This window comes from Cebus imitator, unplaced genomic scaffold (assembly GCF_001604975.1).
Source record: "Cebus imitator isolate Cc_AM_T3 unplaced genomic scaffold, Cebus_imitator-1.0 Scaffold8, whole genome shotgun sequence".
NCBI classification, from domain to species: domain Eukaryota; kingdom Metazoa; phylum Chordata; class Mammalia; order Primates; family Cebidae; genus Cebus; species Cebus imitator.
This window is the reverse complement of record NW_016107323.1, coordinates 3,394,013-3,409,869: the sequence shown is the minus strand read 5'-3', so window position 1 is coordinate 3,409,869 and position 15,857 is coordinate 3,394,013. Positions and strand designations below refer to the sequence as shown.

At 38.7% G+C, this 15,857-nt stretch overlaps 1 protein-coding gene across 4 annotated transcripts in view; it reads right to left on the bottom strand.

Annotated features, from left to right (window-relative positions):
- Positions 1-15,857, bottom strand: part of POLR3B (RNA polymerase III subunit B) — a 137,037-nt gene that overhangs the window by 97,062 nt on the left and 24,118 nt on the right. For 3 of the 4 annotated variants that reach the window (XM_017540805.2, XM_037742963.1, XM_017540813.2), the window contains exons 9-10: positions 14,136-14,244; positions 1,915-2,037 (exon numbers count right to left, since the gene is read on the bottom strand). In XM_017540805.2, coding sequence (XP_017396294.1) covers positions 1,915-2,037; positions 14,136-14,244 — 232 coding nt within the window. Of the gene's footprint in view, positions 1-1,914; positions 2,038-2,128; positions 2,206-14,135; positions 14,245-15,857 lie in introns of those variants that run through there. The other variant, XM_017540831.2, reaches the window with a different exon arrangement.

Here is a 15,857-nt window from a genome sequence, read left to right as displayed (position 1 = left end):
GATCTCTTGACCTCGTGATCCACCCGCCTCGGCCTCCCAAAGTGCTGGGATTACAGGCTTGAGCCACCGCGCCTGGCTAGGTGTTTCTTTATAGCAATGTAAGAACAGACTAATACAAAGTGTACTGCTTACTACAGTTTCATTTAGAATAGCATAGAATATTCATGTTTTCATGACTGATAATACATGTTCTACATACCAACTATTTTGGATTACTTGCATCTCTATATACTTTTGTTAGTATCAATAGCTAATATGTGCCTTAATCCAGCATACAGAGTACAAGCACTTTCAAAGTTACACTTCCCTTTTGAGGAAAGGAACATTTGTCTTGCTTATATTAACTTCCCTCCATCTTTTCACTAACCTGATTTAATTCAGTTAGGTGAAATTTTCTGTCAGAACCTATTTAACAGAATAAATGAATCATTTTTCAGCCTGCAGTTTGGGTCCTGCTCAAACAGCTTTACAATGTTAGGGTTATTTGACCCCAATGACGATGTTTAAAATAAAATGCATAATAATAATGGATTTTATTGAAGCCACTGGGGAACCATTAAGGTAAACTGCTCTTATAGAGCACTACACAGCTTGAAAGAATAGGTTATCTCCCAAAATGAAACCAATTATTCCTGTTGGCAGGGTAGATTCTATATTTTCTGCTTCTTGGATATTTTTAATGTTTTCTCTTCACGTTCTTGGAACCCTTGGACAATATGGCTTTAGTGTACGACAAAGATTCATGCCTACCAAATATTTCATTTTTGATAAAGGCCAAAAATAGAATCTCCTAAATACAAACCATCCTTCCTGGTGCTGCCTGCCCTCTAACTGCAGTCACCTATTAATTAACTATAAAAAAAAGAGGAAGGCAGTGATAAGAATAACTCTTACTGATTTTGCTTTGGAATTACACATACTGACCTATTTCAATCTTCTAAAATATCTGGCGTAGTCTACAAAAATATCAATACTGATTTGATTTCAGAATACAAACTAACATATATAAGTGGGAAATGCTTTCTCTACAAGCATCCTGGGTGAAGAGAAAAAAGTAGCCTGGAGTTTGCATATGTCATACGTAATCCATAAAATAGGCAATGTACATGTGGATAGGTAAGAAATGACTATTGTGATTCTATAGTAGAGAATTCCCACCTCCCATGATGGCTATGAGGGATGTTACCTTTGATTTATGCTTAGGAAAGCATTTGCAAATATGGGACTAAAATCCTAAGTATGGCTGCTGGGGCTCCCTCCATGTGGGAAGGGAAGTACAATTATTTTTATTATGGTATGTCTGTGTGTGTGTGTATTTCTCAATCTTCATCTTTAAGCCTTGTCCTAAAATTCCCAGGGTCCAACCAGGAGTGCCTGAGCAGGTCCATGAAGGCTCTGCAGTGGTAAAAGGGGCTACTCCTGGGTTTTCCTTGCTGTCTAAAGCAGCACCGGGAATTCAGGAAAAGAAATAGAAACCACATACAGCTGGATGCCTAAAGCAACTAAAGTAGGGAATAAAAAAAGATACTAAAGAATGCAGGTGCACACACGCGCACGCATACACACACACACCTACACACATACACACACCCATGTACACGAGAGTTGCCATAGTTTAAAAATATATATTATCATTCAGGCAAATAAGGAAAATAATAGTACTTTCTATTATATCAAAACAAACACCTCTTGGCCATATATCCCTATTCTAAGTCAGGCACCATAGACTCCTAATTTGGGCAAACTCTGTCCTCCAATCCCTACAAAAGCGAGTTAAAGAAACTTCACTCCTCCCATCTCCCCAATACCTTTCCCAAATCTATGAGCCCAAAGCCATCAATCCGATGAGCTTTATCAATGAGCGGCATCAAGTTTCCAATTCCATTTCATAGCTAAGGACATGAAAAGACACACCTGCATCTGTGTGAAAATCTGAGCTTTCTGGCACTCTTCCAGACTGGGCCCAAATGCAGCCATCACATGCTCCTCAGTTCCAATCATCTGCACAATTTCCTGGTCACTCTCAACACCCATGGCCTAGGAAGGAGAAAAGATAGAAAGAGTGTTGGCTTTGTGTTAACTCACTGACATTTGCTTATGCTAATTTGGCATTGTTTGTGGGTATTACTTCTAAGCAAAAGCTAGCTCTTCTCTCAGAAACGGTGCCATCTGGCATTGGCAGCCTTGCCCAAGCTGCAGAAGAACCTGAAACAGAAATTTTGATTAGAAAGTGGAAAACAAACATTCTCAAACATTTTTTGCATGCGTACTATCTGCTAAAATTTTTAAATAAGAGTTTTGTCACGAAAAAAGGAGGCTGGGAGGTACAGTAAAGACAACTGGTTATAACTACAAAGGCAAACTGCAAAGAAACAACCAAAAGGCAGTGAATCTGAAGAGATGCATGGCTGAAAATAAGCAGAACCCCAATTAGTCTTGCCATAAAATTAATTTTTCTGAGAACTGTCTACTCACTCATATTTAGGCTAAAAGAATTTTTCCTAAAACATGTTTTACCTCACTATTCTAGATTTATCAAACTATACTTAAGGCAGGTTTTAAAGGAGACTTTTAAAAAGCAGAAGCACAAGGGCTGCACAGTGGCTCACGCCTGTAATCCTAGCACTATGGGAGGCTGAGCCGGGTGGATCACCTGAGGCCAGGAACAGCCTGGAAACCCCATCTCTACTAAAAATACAAAAATTAGCCGGACGTGTTGGCGTATGCCTGTAATCCCAGCTACTTGGGAGGCTAAGGCAGGAGAATTGCTTGAACCCTGCGGGGGTGGAGGTTGCAATGAGCTGATATTGCACCACTGCACTCCAGCCTGGGCAACAAGAGCAAAAATCTGTCTCAAAAAAAAAAAAAAAAAAAAAAAAAAAAAAAAAAAAAAAAAAAAAAAAGGTAGGAACACACTTAAGAGGTTTCAGAAACCCACTTAAGTGTTTCAAGGTGGCAGCGGCAACACAGGTCTTTGTAGATTCCATATGGTATTAGGGCTCACTCCTTCACACGTTTGCCTGGAATTCTGCCATATCGAGGAACACAGCATAATCTCACTAAATCTCTCTTGGAAGAGTAATAGCCTGCTTCTTAGAGCGAGGGGAAAAGTTATGTTTGCATTAAAATTCTTTCTTCAGCTGTAGAGAAGACAGAATCAGAGGATAATTGTCTAGTTAGTGTTGATGCCCTGGCTCTCAGTTCTCCACACAAAAGAGAAAGAAAGGGAAAATCAAATTCCAAGTTCTAATGCAGAACATTATTCTGAGTACAACAGAAGGGCATCTATCTAAAAGTCAAGAGATCTGAGGTGTTCGTCCTAAAATAATACCAACAACAGACACAGGCATTACAACTATTACTGTCATACAACCTCTTCGCCTTTATTTTCTCATTTGCATATATGAAAAACCAGATCCCTTCCAGTTCAAAATTCTATGACTCTACATTCTACATTTGACCTTCGGTGGTCTGCATTCTATAAATCTGATTTGGATACTTTAGGATCAGATGTAAACTTACAGAAAGTTTTGAAGATTTGGGGGGAAGCTGAATAGATGCCATGTCTCTTTTAGACCAACTGCGGTGGTTTTAAAAATCTTCACAGATTCTTTGACAACCCCTTCAAAAGGTGGAGACAAATTCCCCACCCCAAGTGTAGGCTAAGCTCAATGCCTCATTTCTGCAGGAAAAATGTGGAGGTGGCACGTATGATTACTTCGAAGGCTTGGTCATAAAAGGCACTATAGCTGCCTGTATGCTCTGTCTTGGAGTGGTCTCTCTCGGAGAAGATAGCTGCCATGTCATAAAAACATGCAAGCTGTCTGTGACAAGGTCCAGTGGTGAAAAACTATGTCCTCTTACCAACAGCCAATGAGGACCTGCCCTTTTCTGTCAACTGCCATGTGGGTGAGTTATCCTGGAAACAGATCCTCCAGCCTGCTTCAGTTCAGCCTTCAGATAACTGCAGCCCTATCTGGTATCTTCTTTTTTCCTCTTTGGAGAAGGGGTCTTGCTTATGTTGCTCTGGCTGAAGGCAGTGGGCATTCACAGATGCAATCATAGTGCTCTACAGCCTCAGGCTCCTGGGCTTCAGTGGTCCTCCCACCTCAGCATCCTGAGTAACTGGGACTACAGGCACGTGCCACTATGTTCAGCTTGCAGCTGACTTCTTGACTCATGAAAGACCCTGAGGCAGAACCACCCAGCCAAGCAAGTCTTAAATTCCCAACCAACAGAAGCTGTGCTATAATTTGTTACATGGCGCAGATAACTAATATACCAACTTTTGGAATTAAATTAACTATCTAAATTTAAAACAATTTGTTTAAATGTACAACTTGTTTTGTTCCAATTTTTTTGTTGTTGTTTAGCAAACAAGTTCTCAGGAAGCAAACCCTTTTTCTACAGCTTTTGCAGTCTTTTTTTAACCTCCAATTTGATACGGCACATTTATTCAAATGGATACTAGAAATAACTCCACTATTTAAAAATTACACAATATCATTAAAACACTTAGACTTTCATGGATTAAAAAATAACAGTCCTAAAAAATATTATCAGTTCTAATTTTTAAACAAACAAACAAAACTAGATTATTCTTAGCTCAAGCGCACTGAGTTGCATTTACTTTGATGGTGACGGCATATATGCAAAACTATCTACACTTTCTCTTTGGTCTGCAAGTAGCCAGTCACAAATATTAGAACAGAATTCTCTTCTATGGTGTTTAAATAATATAGGTTAAGTATCCTTAATCTGAAAATCCAAAATACTCCAAAATCTGAAACCTTAAAAAAAAAGTTGTGGGGAAGGAGGTTTTTTGTTTTGTTTTGTTTTTGTTTTTATTTGTTTTTGAGACAGATTCTCGCTTTGTCACCCAGGCTGGAGTGCCGTGGTGGAATCTTGGCACAATGCAGTGCAACCTCTCCCTCCTGGGTTCAAGTGATTCTCTTACCTCAGCCTCTCAAGTAACTGGGACTACAGGTACCTGCCACCATGTCCAACTAATTATTGTATTTTTTTTAGTACAGATGGGGTTTTACCATGTTGACCAGGCTGGACTCAAACTCCTGGCTGCAAGTGATCTGCCCACCTCAGTCCCCCAAAGTGCTGGGATTACAGGCATAAGCCACCGTGCCTGGCCAATTTTTTTAAGAGACAGGGTCTCACTGTGTTGTCCAGGCTGGGGTTCAGCGGCCATTCACAGTCACAGCTGCAGTGCACTATAGCCTCAAACTCTTGGGCTCAAGCAATATTCCTACCTTACCCTCTAAAGTAGCTGGCACCAAAGGTACACACCACCATGACCAGCTTCCAAAATCTGAAACTTTCTGAGTACAGACATGACACTCAAAAGGAAATACTCATTGGAGCATTTCAGATTTTGGATTTCTGGATTTGAGATGCTCAACCATAAGGATAAAGATAATGCCAATATTCCAAAAATTTTAAAAACTCTGAAATCCTAAACACTTCTGGTCCCAAGCATTTCATATAAGAGATGCTCAACCTGTAACGAAAAGGCCTTTCCTCATTTGATGTATGGACTGCCACTTCAAGTTGTCCTAATGCTGAATCTAAGTGGTAATTTTATAACTGCATAAAATTCTCAAATGTCCTAACAGAGATCTAAACAGACTGCTTAGGCCCTCCAAATATTTCTAAGCTATGAAGCAAAGATATGCCAAGCACATGGTAAATGACACCATATGTGCAGAAAGCATGATTACTGCCAAAGCTTTGCTCTAAAAGGACTAAACTCTTCCTATATCAAGTCACTAAATACAGGGGCAATAATTCAGTCAAGTTATCATCAAAGCGCACCAGCTGTAAAGACCGAACTGACTTTATGACTATTTAGCCTTCAGTTGTCACAGCTACAAAGAAATGACATATTGCTATGGAAACGATGGCAAAATACTCAGTCATTTTACTTTAAAGACATAATTTAGACATCTGAAAACTGGCTTTATATGGATCCTTTGTACTCCTAATATCTGAAATCATTTCTCCTAATAAGTCAAAAGTAAATGCTATATAATAACCTTATGAAAAAGCAGCAGAGATAATACATTTCAACAGGTCACCTACACTCTAGCAATTGGCAATACCACCGAACAAAAATAAGGGGAGGTGTACTATAAAAGTGACATGAGGTCTTTTCAGATATCCACAAACTGTGACTTTTAAAGACAGAAAGAATACTAATGAGCAGAAGAGACTGACACACACTAATGGTGATAAGTTGAAATATATTGTGTGAAGGTGGGAAAGGGAATAACTTCTTAAAGTATCTAATATTCAGAAATCTCCAATTTTGCTTTAAAGTAGACTAATCCCAGTGCTTTGGGAGGCCGGGGCAGACAGACCACGGGGTCAGGAGATGGGACCATCCTGGCCAACATGGTGAAACCCCGTCTCTACTAAAAATACAAAAAACTAGCCAGGTGTGGTGGTACATGCCTGTAATCCCAGCTACTCGGGAGGCTGAGGCAGGAGAAAAACTTGAACCAGAGAGTCAGAGGTTGCAGTGAGCCCAGACCGTGCCATTACACCCCAGCCTGGCAACAGAGCAAGACCCCATCTCAAAAAAAAAAAAAAAAAAAAAAAAAAAAAAAAAAAAAAAAATCCACTTAAAAAAAAAAAAAAAAAAAAAACGACAAATTTCCATATAAGTTAGTTTCCAGGGAACACTGCCCAGCACCCTTGAAATCTGATCCTCTTTTCTGAAAAAAACTTTCAAACTACAGATGCCATCATAAGCGCAGGCTGCATACTTGGAATACAAAATGTAAAGTGGGGAAGATTCATTGGCAGGAGAACCTTTGTAGTGATTCAAGTCCATAAATAAGGCTGATCTATGTCTTAAAAGCTTTCTCCATCATATTCAGACTCAGCATGGAATCTGGAAACCCTGCTGTTCCTGTCACTTTCAGCCAATTGTTGGTTACAATCAACAACCATCAAGTCCTAATGACTGTCAAGGTCTATGTTAGGGCCACACAACACTCAAAGAGAAATGATGTGTCTTTTCTGGTATCCCCGTTTGTTTTCCCAGATTTCTGACCATAAAGAGAACTAAGAAAAGAAAAAGGACACTCCCCTTCACGGCAACTTTCTTAAGTAAAATTCTCAACGAGGCTGGAAAATTTGCCCAAAGTCACACAGCTAATAAGTACAGAGGCTGGGATTCAACCTAAATCTGTCTGATTCTAAGATATCCAATACGCTATGCTGCCTCCCAGATGGAAAAGTCTAAATAGTGGTTATCAAACAAATTCCCATCAACTTATTAAAACATATCTATTGTGAGAGACCAATAAAAGTGACTGTTTATGACCAAAATATTTAGCTCATTTATACAAACTAAAAATTTTAAAATATTTACTGATTAAGTGTAGTGGATACATTTCAGGAAAATAACTGGCAACGTATGCCAAGTTAAAAAAAAAAAAAAAAAAAAAAAAAACAACTTCCACTCTCAGGAATAAAGTCTCACAAAACAATCGGCAATGTGCACAAACAGGTATCTATAACAGACTTCCTAGGGATAAGAGTAAAACCTTGGGGATGAAAATGACACCCACATGCCCCACTAGAGGAAGGGTTAAGTAAGTTCCACCACATGTATGCAACTTGTATACAACAGTCACTAAAAATAATGATGTAGATTCATAACACGGAAAGCTATCCATAATGCATTAAGTGAAAAAAATAAAAATTTATGTGTGTATCACAAAAGCACAGGAAAATGGTCTGGAAAAAGTATATACAGAAATGTAGATACACTTTTAAGTGGCTTTCTAAATTTAAATAATGCAAGAAATGTTTTTTATAATCAAAAAGAGAGAGAAGTTTGAAATCACAACTACTGGTTACATAAATATTCATATTGTTAATTTATTGCCCTATTCTAAAAAGGATTTAAGTCAGCTATGTGTATGTAAGTATACATGTTTATAGATGTGCAATATAAATATTAAACAAACTTGACAGAAGAAACAGTCTTATTAAACTCATCACCTAGCCAAAAAAACAATACTTAATATATTTTCTGATTGTAATGTATGCATGAGTCTAGTCATGCATTTGCCATGAGTGATAGATTATATTCATTACAATTAATTTATAATTTATGGTAGAAAGAAAGCAGTACTATGCATCTTCAAGTGTGTATAAAACGTTCCAAAAAAAGTCCTTTGGATGCATGGGAACATACTGCCCTCTGCTGGAAATGTAATTCTACTTTGTTAGATGAAATTTTCTCTCTTTTGGAGTCTCCCTCTGTCACCCAGACTGGAGTGCAGTGGTGTGAATTTGCCTCACTGTAATCTCTGCCTCCTGGGTTCAAGCAATTCTCCTGCCTCAGCCTTCCAACTAGCTGGGATGACGGGTGTGAGCCACCACGCCAGGCTAATTTTTGTATTTTTAGCAGAGACAGAGTTTCACCATGTTGACCAGCTGGTCTCAAACTCCTGACCTCAAGTGATCCACCCACCTTGGCCTCCCAAAGTGCTGAGATTACAGGCATGAGCCACCAGGCCTGGCCCCGTTAGATAAAATTTTCTTTATTCATCACTAAGTACATAGAACACTACATTAGGCACTGCGGGATTCCCTACAAGAAAATCCAAAATTACTTTTGTGCTCAAAAAATACAAATCTTGAAGAAAGAAAAGATATATTTAAGACTTTTTTTCTGGGCCCTCTGACATCATGATACTGCTACTATGACTATTATCAAAATCATCCTGAAAAGAAAATGGCTCCATCTCATTTATAGAACTCAAAAGCATATTAGGCTACAATAAACATTTTAAAATGTCCTAAAACTTCCTTCACACAATTGTATTTAGAATATGGATGCTTCCTGAGTTAAAGAACCTGACTTGTCCACATGCATTCAATACTTATGAACCACCAAGGGCTCTCTCCCTAAACGCCAATCACCAGATTGATTTGAGGGCTACTTTCCTCCGACTCCTACACTCTGTAACCTGGTAACAACTTTAACAGTAAAGACTCAATCCCTTCTTTCTTACTCCTGAGGCTTATACCCAAAATGCTTTTCCTTTTTAACCAACTTAGTTAATTCAACCTCAGAGGATTTCTTCCTCTGTTTTCTCTAATTTTGTCTCAAAAATTATTTTCACTATCATAACTATTAAAACTGAATATATAAATTTCTAAAATTATCTGAAGCATCCAGTATCTCCTCAAATTTAGTTGAAATCTCAATTTAGTTGAAATGAGCCCTTCATTTCAACTAAACTGGTTATCAACATTCATTTTTTATCTATATATAGTCGGTTATCACTATCCGTGGTAGCTATATTCTATAAAGTTACTGAATTACACCAAATACTGAATAGTGAATACTGAGTCAATGCTTGTAGGAAAAATGCAGGGCTAGGTTCCTGTGAGCCTAGGGTCATAACATTTTCCCCAACTGACCAATACAGAACCTTATTTTGTGTGCTTCTTTTAAAAGATATTTAATATAAATCATTGATTCATTAACTTTGAAGTCAGCCAGTAGCACTTTAACTCATGCCTGAACAAAGCTCATCAAGCTTATCTAACACATATTTTCTCCAGAAAGCACACCAAAGCCCGTTTGTCCTTTGGAACACCTTGACAGCACTTTTTAGCATTATACTAGGGGGCCATGTTATACTGCAAATCAACAAAGCACAAAAATGCAAAACCCATGGCACTAAATAGACTGCAAAAGGGACACTTGTTTATAGCATGAGAGCTGAAACAAGAAGGCAGAGTGTTGCCTTGTTCAATCTCAGCTGGGAATATGTGCGCTGGGTGACTTAAAGTTGTTACCACTCTGTGTCAGTGAATAACCACAAAAGTACCACAAGTACTGATTTGGGGGTTATGTATAAATTTTAGCAAGTAAGTGAATTCACAAATAGGGAATTTGCAAATACTGAGGATCAACTATCACATAATGCCAACTATTTTTTTATTTTGCTTGATAATATTACAATTTAACTGTTCACTGAAGGTGTATAGTATTTACGTCTTAGAACAGGTTAAACGGGCCACTATGTAACTATAGGTACATATCATTTTATCATGCTTTGCTTTATTGGGCTTTAGCAGATATTGTGTTTTTTTCAAATGTAAGGTATGTCCCTGCTTCCAGATTGACCCTGCTTCAGGCAAGTCTACTGGTGTCATTTTTCCAACAGCATGTGCTCACTTCATATCTCTGTGTCACGTTTTGGTAATTCTTGCAATATTTCAAACTTTTTCACTGTTATGGTGACCTGTGATCAGTGATCTTTTTTTTTTCTTTCTTTTTGAGACAGAGTCTCACTCTGTTGCCCAGGCTGGAGTACAGTGGTATAATCTCAGCTCATCACAACTTTCACCTCCTGGGTTCAAGTGATTATCCTGTCTCAGCCTCCCAAAGTAGCTGAGATTATAGATGTGTACCACCACACCTGGCTAATTTTTGTATTTTTAGTAGAGATGGGGTTTCACCATGTTGACCAGGCTGGTCTCGAATTCCTGACCTCAAATGATCCCTGCCTGGGCCTCCCAAAGTGCTGGGATTATAGGCATGAGCCACCGTGTCTGGCCAATCAGTGATCTTTGATGTTACTATTGTAACTATTTTGGGGTACCACAAATTGTGCTCATAAGAGATGAAAAATTTAATCGATAAATGTTTATGTTGTGACTACTCCACCAACCAGCTATTCTCCCATCTCTCTCCCTTCTCCTTGAGCCTCCTTATTCCTTGAGAACAACAACAGTGTAAACAGTCTAATTAATAACCCTAGAATGGCTTCTCAAGTGTGCAAGTAAAAAAAAAAAGGGATGCACGTTGGTCACTGTAAATCAAAAGCTAGAAATGATTAAGTTTAGAGAGGAAGGTGTGTCAAAAACTGAGACAGGCCAAAAGTTAGGCCTCTTACACCAATTAGCCAAGTTGTGAACATAAAAAAAAAGTTCTTGAAGGAAATTATTTCAGTGAACATACAAATGATAAGAAAGTGAAAACCGGCTTATTGCTGATATAGAGAGAGTTTCAATGGTCTGGATAAAAAAGCAAATCAGCCATAATAACATTCCCTTAAATCAAAGCATAATCCAGAATAAGGGTCTAACTGTTCAGTTCTATGAAGGCTAAAAGAGGTAAGGAAGGGGCAGAAGAAAACTTGGAAACTAGCAGAGGCTGGTTCATGAGGTTTACGGAAAGAAACCATTGCCATAACATAAAAGTACAAGGTGAAGCAGCAACTGCTGATGGAGAAGCTGCAGCAAGTTATCCAGAAGATCTAGCGAAGATCATTTATGAAGGTGGCTACACTAAACCACAGATTTTCAATGTAGATGAAACAGCCTTCTACTAAAAGAACATGTCATCTAGGACTTTCACAGCTGGAGAAGTCAATGCCTGGCTTCAAAGCTTCAAAGGACAGGCTGACTTTCTTGTGAGGGGCTAATGTATCCAATGAAAAAGTTCAAGTCAGTGCTCATTTACCTTTCTCATAATCGTAAGGCACTTAAGACATATGCTATATCTACCCTGCCTGTGCTCTACCACTGAAACAATAAAGTCTGGATGACAACACATCAGTTGACAGTATAATTTACTGAATATCTTATGTCTACTGTTGAGACCTAATGCTAAGAAAAAACAATCCTTTATAAACATTACTCACTGTTAATGAACTTGGTCACCAAGAGTTCTGATGGAGATGTACAAGGAGATTAATGTTGTTTTTATGCATGCTAACACAACATCCATTCTGCAGCCTATGAATAAAGAAGTAATTTTAACTTTCAAGACTTATGGCTATTGCTGCCATAGATAGCGATTCCTTTGAATGGATCTGGACAAAGTAAACTGAAAACCTTCTGGGAAGGATTCATGCTTTTCTAGATGCCAGTAAGAATATCTGGGATTCTCCTGAACACAAGAGACACTAGCAGTTAGGCAGGAATATCATCATCCCTATTCACACTGAAAAAGTTACAGAAGATGAATCCTTCATCCTTCTACAAGACTTAGAACTAGGGTTCTCTTACAAAAGGAAAGGGGGGAAATATGTCAGAGGTGTTTGAACCAGAGTGACTCCCTCTTGAAGAGGGCCTGGGTAAAATTAGGCTGAGACCTATTGGGCTGCATTCTCAGGAGGTTAGGGCATTCTTGGTCACAGGATGAGACAGGAAGTTGGCACAAGATAAAGGTCATAAAACAGATAAAACAGATTGTGGTAAGGAAGCTGGCCAAAATCCACCAAAATCAAGATGGCAATGAGAGTGACCTCTAGTCATCCTGGGAGTCCTCACACTTTTACCAGGGCCATGACAGTTTACAAAAGCCATGGCAACATCAGAAAGTTACCCTATATGGTCTAAAAGGAGGAGGAAACCTCAGTTCTGGGAATTGCCCACTCCTTTCCCAGAAAGCTCATGAATAATCCACCCCTTGTTTAGCATATAATCAAGAAATAACTTAAAATGAGCAACCAGTAGCCCTTGAGGCTGCTCTGCCTATTGAGGCTGCTCTGCCTAGGGAGTAGCCATTCTGCCATTCTTTTGTTTCTTTACTTTCTTAATAAACTTGCTTTCACCTTAAAAAAAAGAAAAGAATATCTGTACATATGTGATTCATGAGAAGAGGTCAAAATACCAACATTACCAAGAGTCTGAAAGAAGCTGATTCCCATTCGCAAAGATGATTTTAAGGAGTTTAAGACTTCAGTGAAGAAAGTAACTGCAGATGTGGTGGGAATGGCAAGAGAACCAGAAGTAGAAGTAGGGCATAAAGATGTGACTGAATTGGTATAATCTCATGATATAACTTTGAATGGATGAGGAGTTGCTTCTTAAGGATGAGCAGAGAAAGTGATTTCTTGAAAAGGAAACTACTCCTGGTAAAGATGCTGTATACACTGTTGAAATAGCAACAAAGGATGTAGAATATTATGTAAACTTCATTGATAAAGCAGCAGCAGGGTTTAAGACAACTGATTCCAATTTTGAAAGTTCTACTGTGGGTAAAATGCTATCAAACAGCATCACGTGCTACAGAGAAATCTTTCATGAAGGAAGAAATAGCTGTGGCAAACTTCGTTGATGTCTTATTTTAAGAAAATGCCACAGCCACCTTCAGCAATCACCACCCTGATTAGTTAGTGGCTACCAACACTGCCACAAGACCCTCTACCAGTAAAAAGATTATAATTCACTGAAAGATTATGACTCAGATAATTGTTAACATTTTTTTAGCAATAAAGTGTATTTTAATTGAGGCATATATTTTTTATACAGAATGCTACTGCACACTTAACAGACTACACTATACGCATGACTTTTGTATGCACTGGGAAATTAAATATTTGTGTGACTCACTTTACTGCAATATTAGCTTTATTGTGATGGTCTGGAACCAAACCTGCAATATCTCTGAGGTATGCCCATATCTGAGAAAACTATACCATTTCCATATTGTTTCTATGGAAAATGTCTTTTGGGTTCTAGGCCAACAATTCACAAATAAGCTGATTTTTTATTTGGTTTTCAGGCAGGGTCTTGCTATGTTGCCCAGGCTGGAGTGCAGTGGCATGACCATGGTTCACTGCAGCCTTGAGTGATCCTCCCACCTCAGCTACCCAAACAGCTGGGACTATAGGCACATGCCGCCATGCTTGGCTAACGTTTTTATTTTTTGCAGAGATGAGGTTTCCCTTTGTTGTCCAGACTGGAGCAGAGTAGCACTATTTTGGCTCACTGCAACCTTTGCCTCCCAGGCTCAAACCATCCTCCCACCTCAGCTCCTGAGTAGATGGGAGTAGAGGTACACACCACGACACCCAGCTAATATTTTTTTTTGGTAGAGATAGGGTTTCACTATGTTGCCCAGGCTGGTCTCAAACTCCTGGAATCAGGTAATCTTCCCATCTTGGCCTCCCAAAATGTTGGGATTTCAGGCATGAGCCACCATGCCCAGCTTTCAATTTAAAATATATCATATGACTGACAACTTACGTCACCAATCTTTCTATTCCGAGAATTCATTACCCTCCAAATTTTCTAATTACATATGGAAATAAACCAGAGAAAGAATTCTTATAATTTTTAGAAGAGAGCTGCAGCTTTACCTTAAATATGATGACAATGGGTATATCTTCCGACAAAGTATTATGCCTCAAATAAAATCGCCCTTGTTTCACAGCCATATTGGTTCTGCTTTTTTTCTCATGGGTAGAGCTACGAGTAAATACAAGTTGGTTAAACTGCATCCCCACTTAGTTTCAAGCTAGTAGCAAGCAATAGCAATGATCATTAATCAATAAGGGTCAACTGATCAACAACAATCATAAGGTCCTTTCTAATAAGTACTTTAAAAAAACAACCCCTTTCCTGCCCAGCTGCTACTTCTGTGAACATTTAAAAACACTATAAATTTTTCTTTGACGTTGAGATTATGATGGAAGTTCTGTGCGTGAATGAGTGACAATTACTTTCTGACCAGCTTCACTTTGACTCCACCTGAATTACTCTGATCCAGTGTACAGCATATATACAAGACCAATTTTATATACTTGAAAGGAAAGACCTCAAAATGGGTCTTAACCATAATGAGGAAATAAAAAGAAATGAATTTATATACTATGTGTTTTTAAACTAGTAATTCAACAAAATATACCAGTCTTGGTATACAGTTTAGCCAAAAGAAAGGAATGTCCTTCTATCGGTATCTGTCTTAGTTATAAAACTCCTAACGGATTTCAAAGCATTTTAAAAGCTCTAATCAACCACATTAGTAACACACACAGATTCAAATTCAAATTGCCTTGGCTTTACAATTATAGAGATTAGGAAGACATGGATCTGGGTTCAAAGGCTATCTACCTCTTATAAAGTCTAGGTACCCCTGAGCTTAAGGTCTGCTGGTTGTAAAATAAAGATGTTAATAGTACCACTTATCTTGGAGGACTGAGGTGACAAATAATATACCTAGTATTTTACCTGGCTCCTAGTAAAGTACTCAACCAATGACCATTATTGTTAGCTGCCTCTCCATCAGAAAGAAAAGTACAAGAACTCTGAGTTAATCTGTCCATTATAGGTTATCAAAGGGGAAACTACTGCACCCTGACATCTTATCTATGCCACAAATCTTTCTATTCCCAGGACTCATTAACCTTCACATTTCAAATTACATATGAAAATAAAAAGAAGTTACAGAAGCCTCGAAAGGGATGCTGCTGTCAAAATGAGTACACTGTGAAAGCGGCTGGTCTAGAAAACTAACAATAGGGTGTTAAGTTCACAGTATAGGTCATTCAATACTGAGTGTCAAATAGTCTTTGATAATACTGATGTAGGAATACAAATGTAAATGGTAAAAGGCTGAAAGGAATGTAATGGTAAAAAAAGTGAAGAGTGGTTTTATATTTTTCTTTTTAAAAATCTGCTTTCGGCTGGGCACGGTGGTTCATGCCTGTAATCCCAGCACTTTGGGAAGCTGAGGCAGGATGGTCTCGAGAAGCTCGAGACCATCCTGAACCAACATGGTGAAACCCCGTCTCTACTAAAAATACAAAAATCAGCCAGGTGTGGTAGTGCGCTCTGGTAATCCCAGCTACTCAGGAGACTAAGGCAGGAGAATTGCTTGAACCTGGGAGGCAGAGGTTGCAGTGAGCCAAGATCATGCCACTGCACTCCAGCCTGGGTGACAGAGCAAGACTCCAACTTAAAAAAAAAAAAAATCAGGGCCGGGCGCGGTGGCTCAAGCCTGTAATCCCAGCACTTTGAGAGGCCGAGGCGGGTGGATCACGAGGTCAAGAGATTGAGACCATCCTGGTCAACATGGTGAA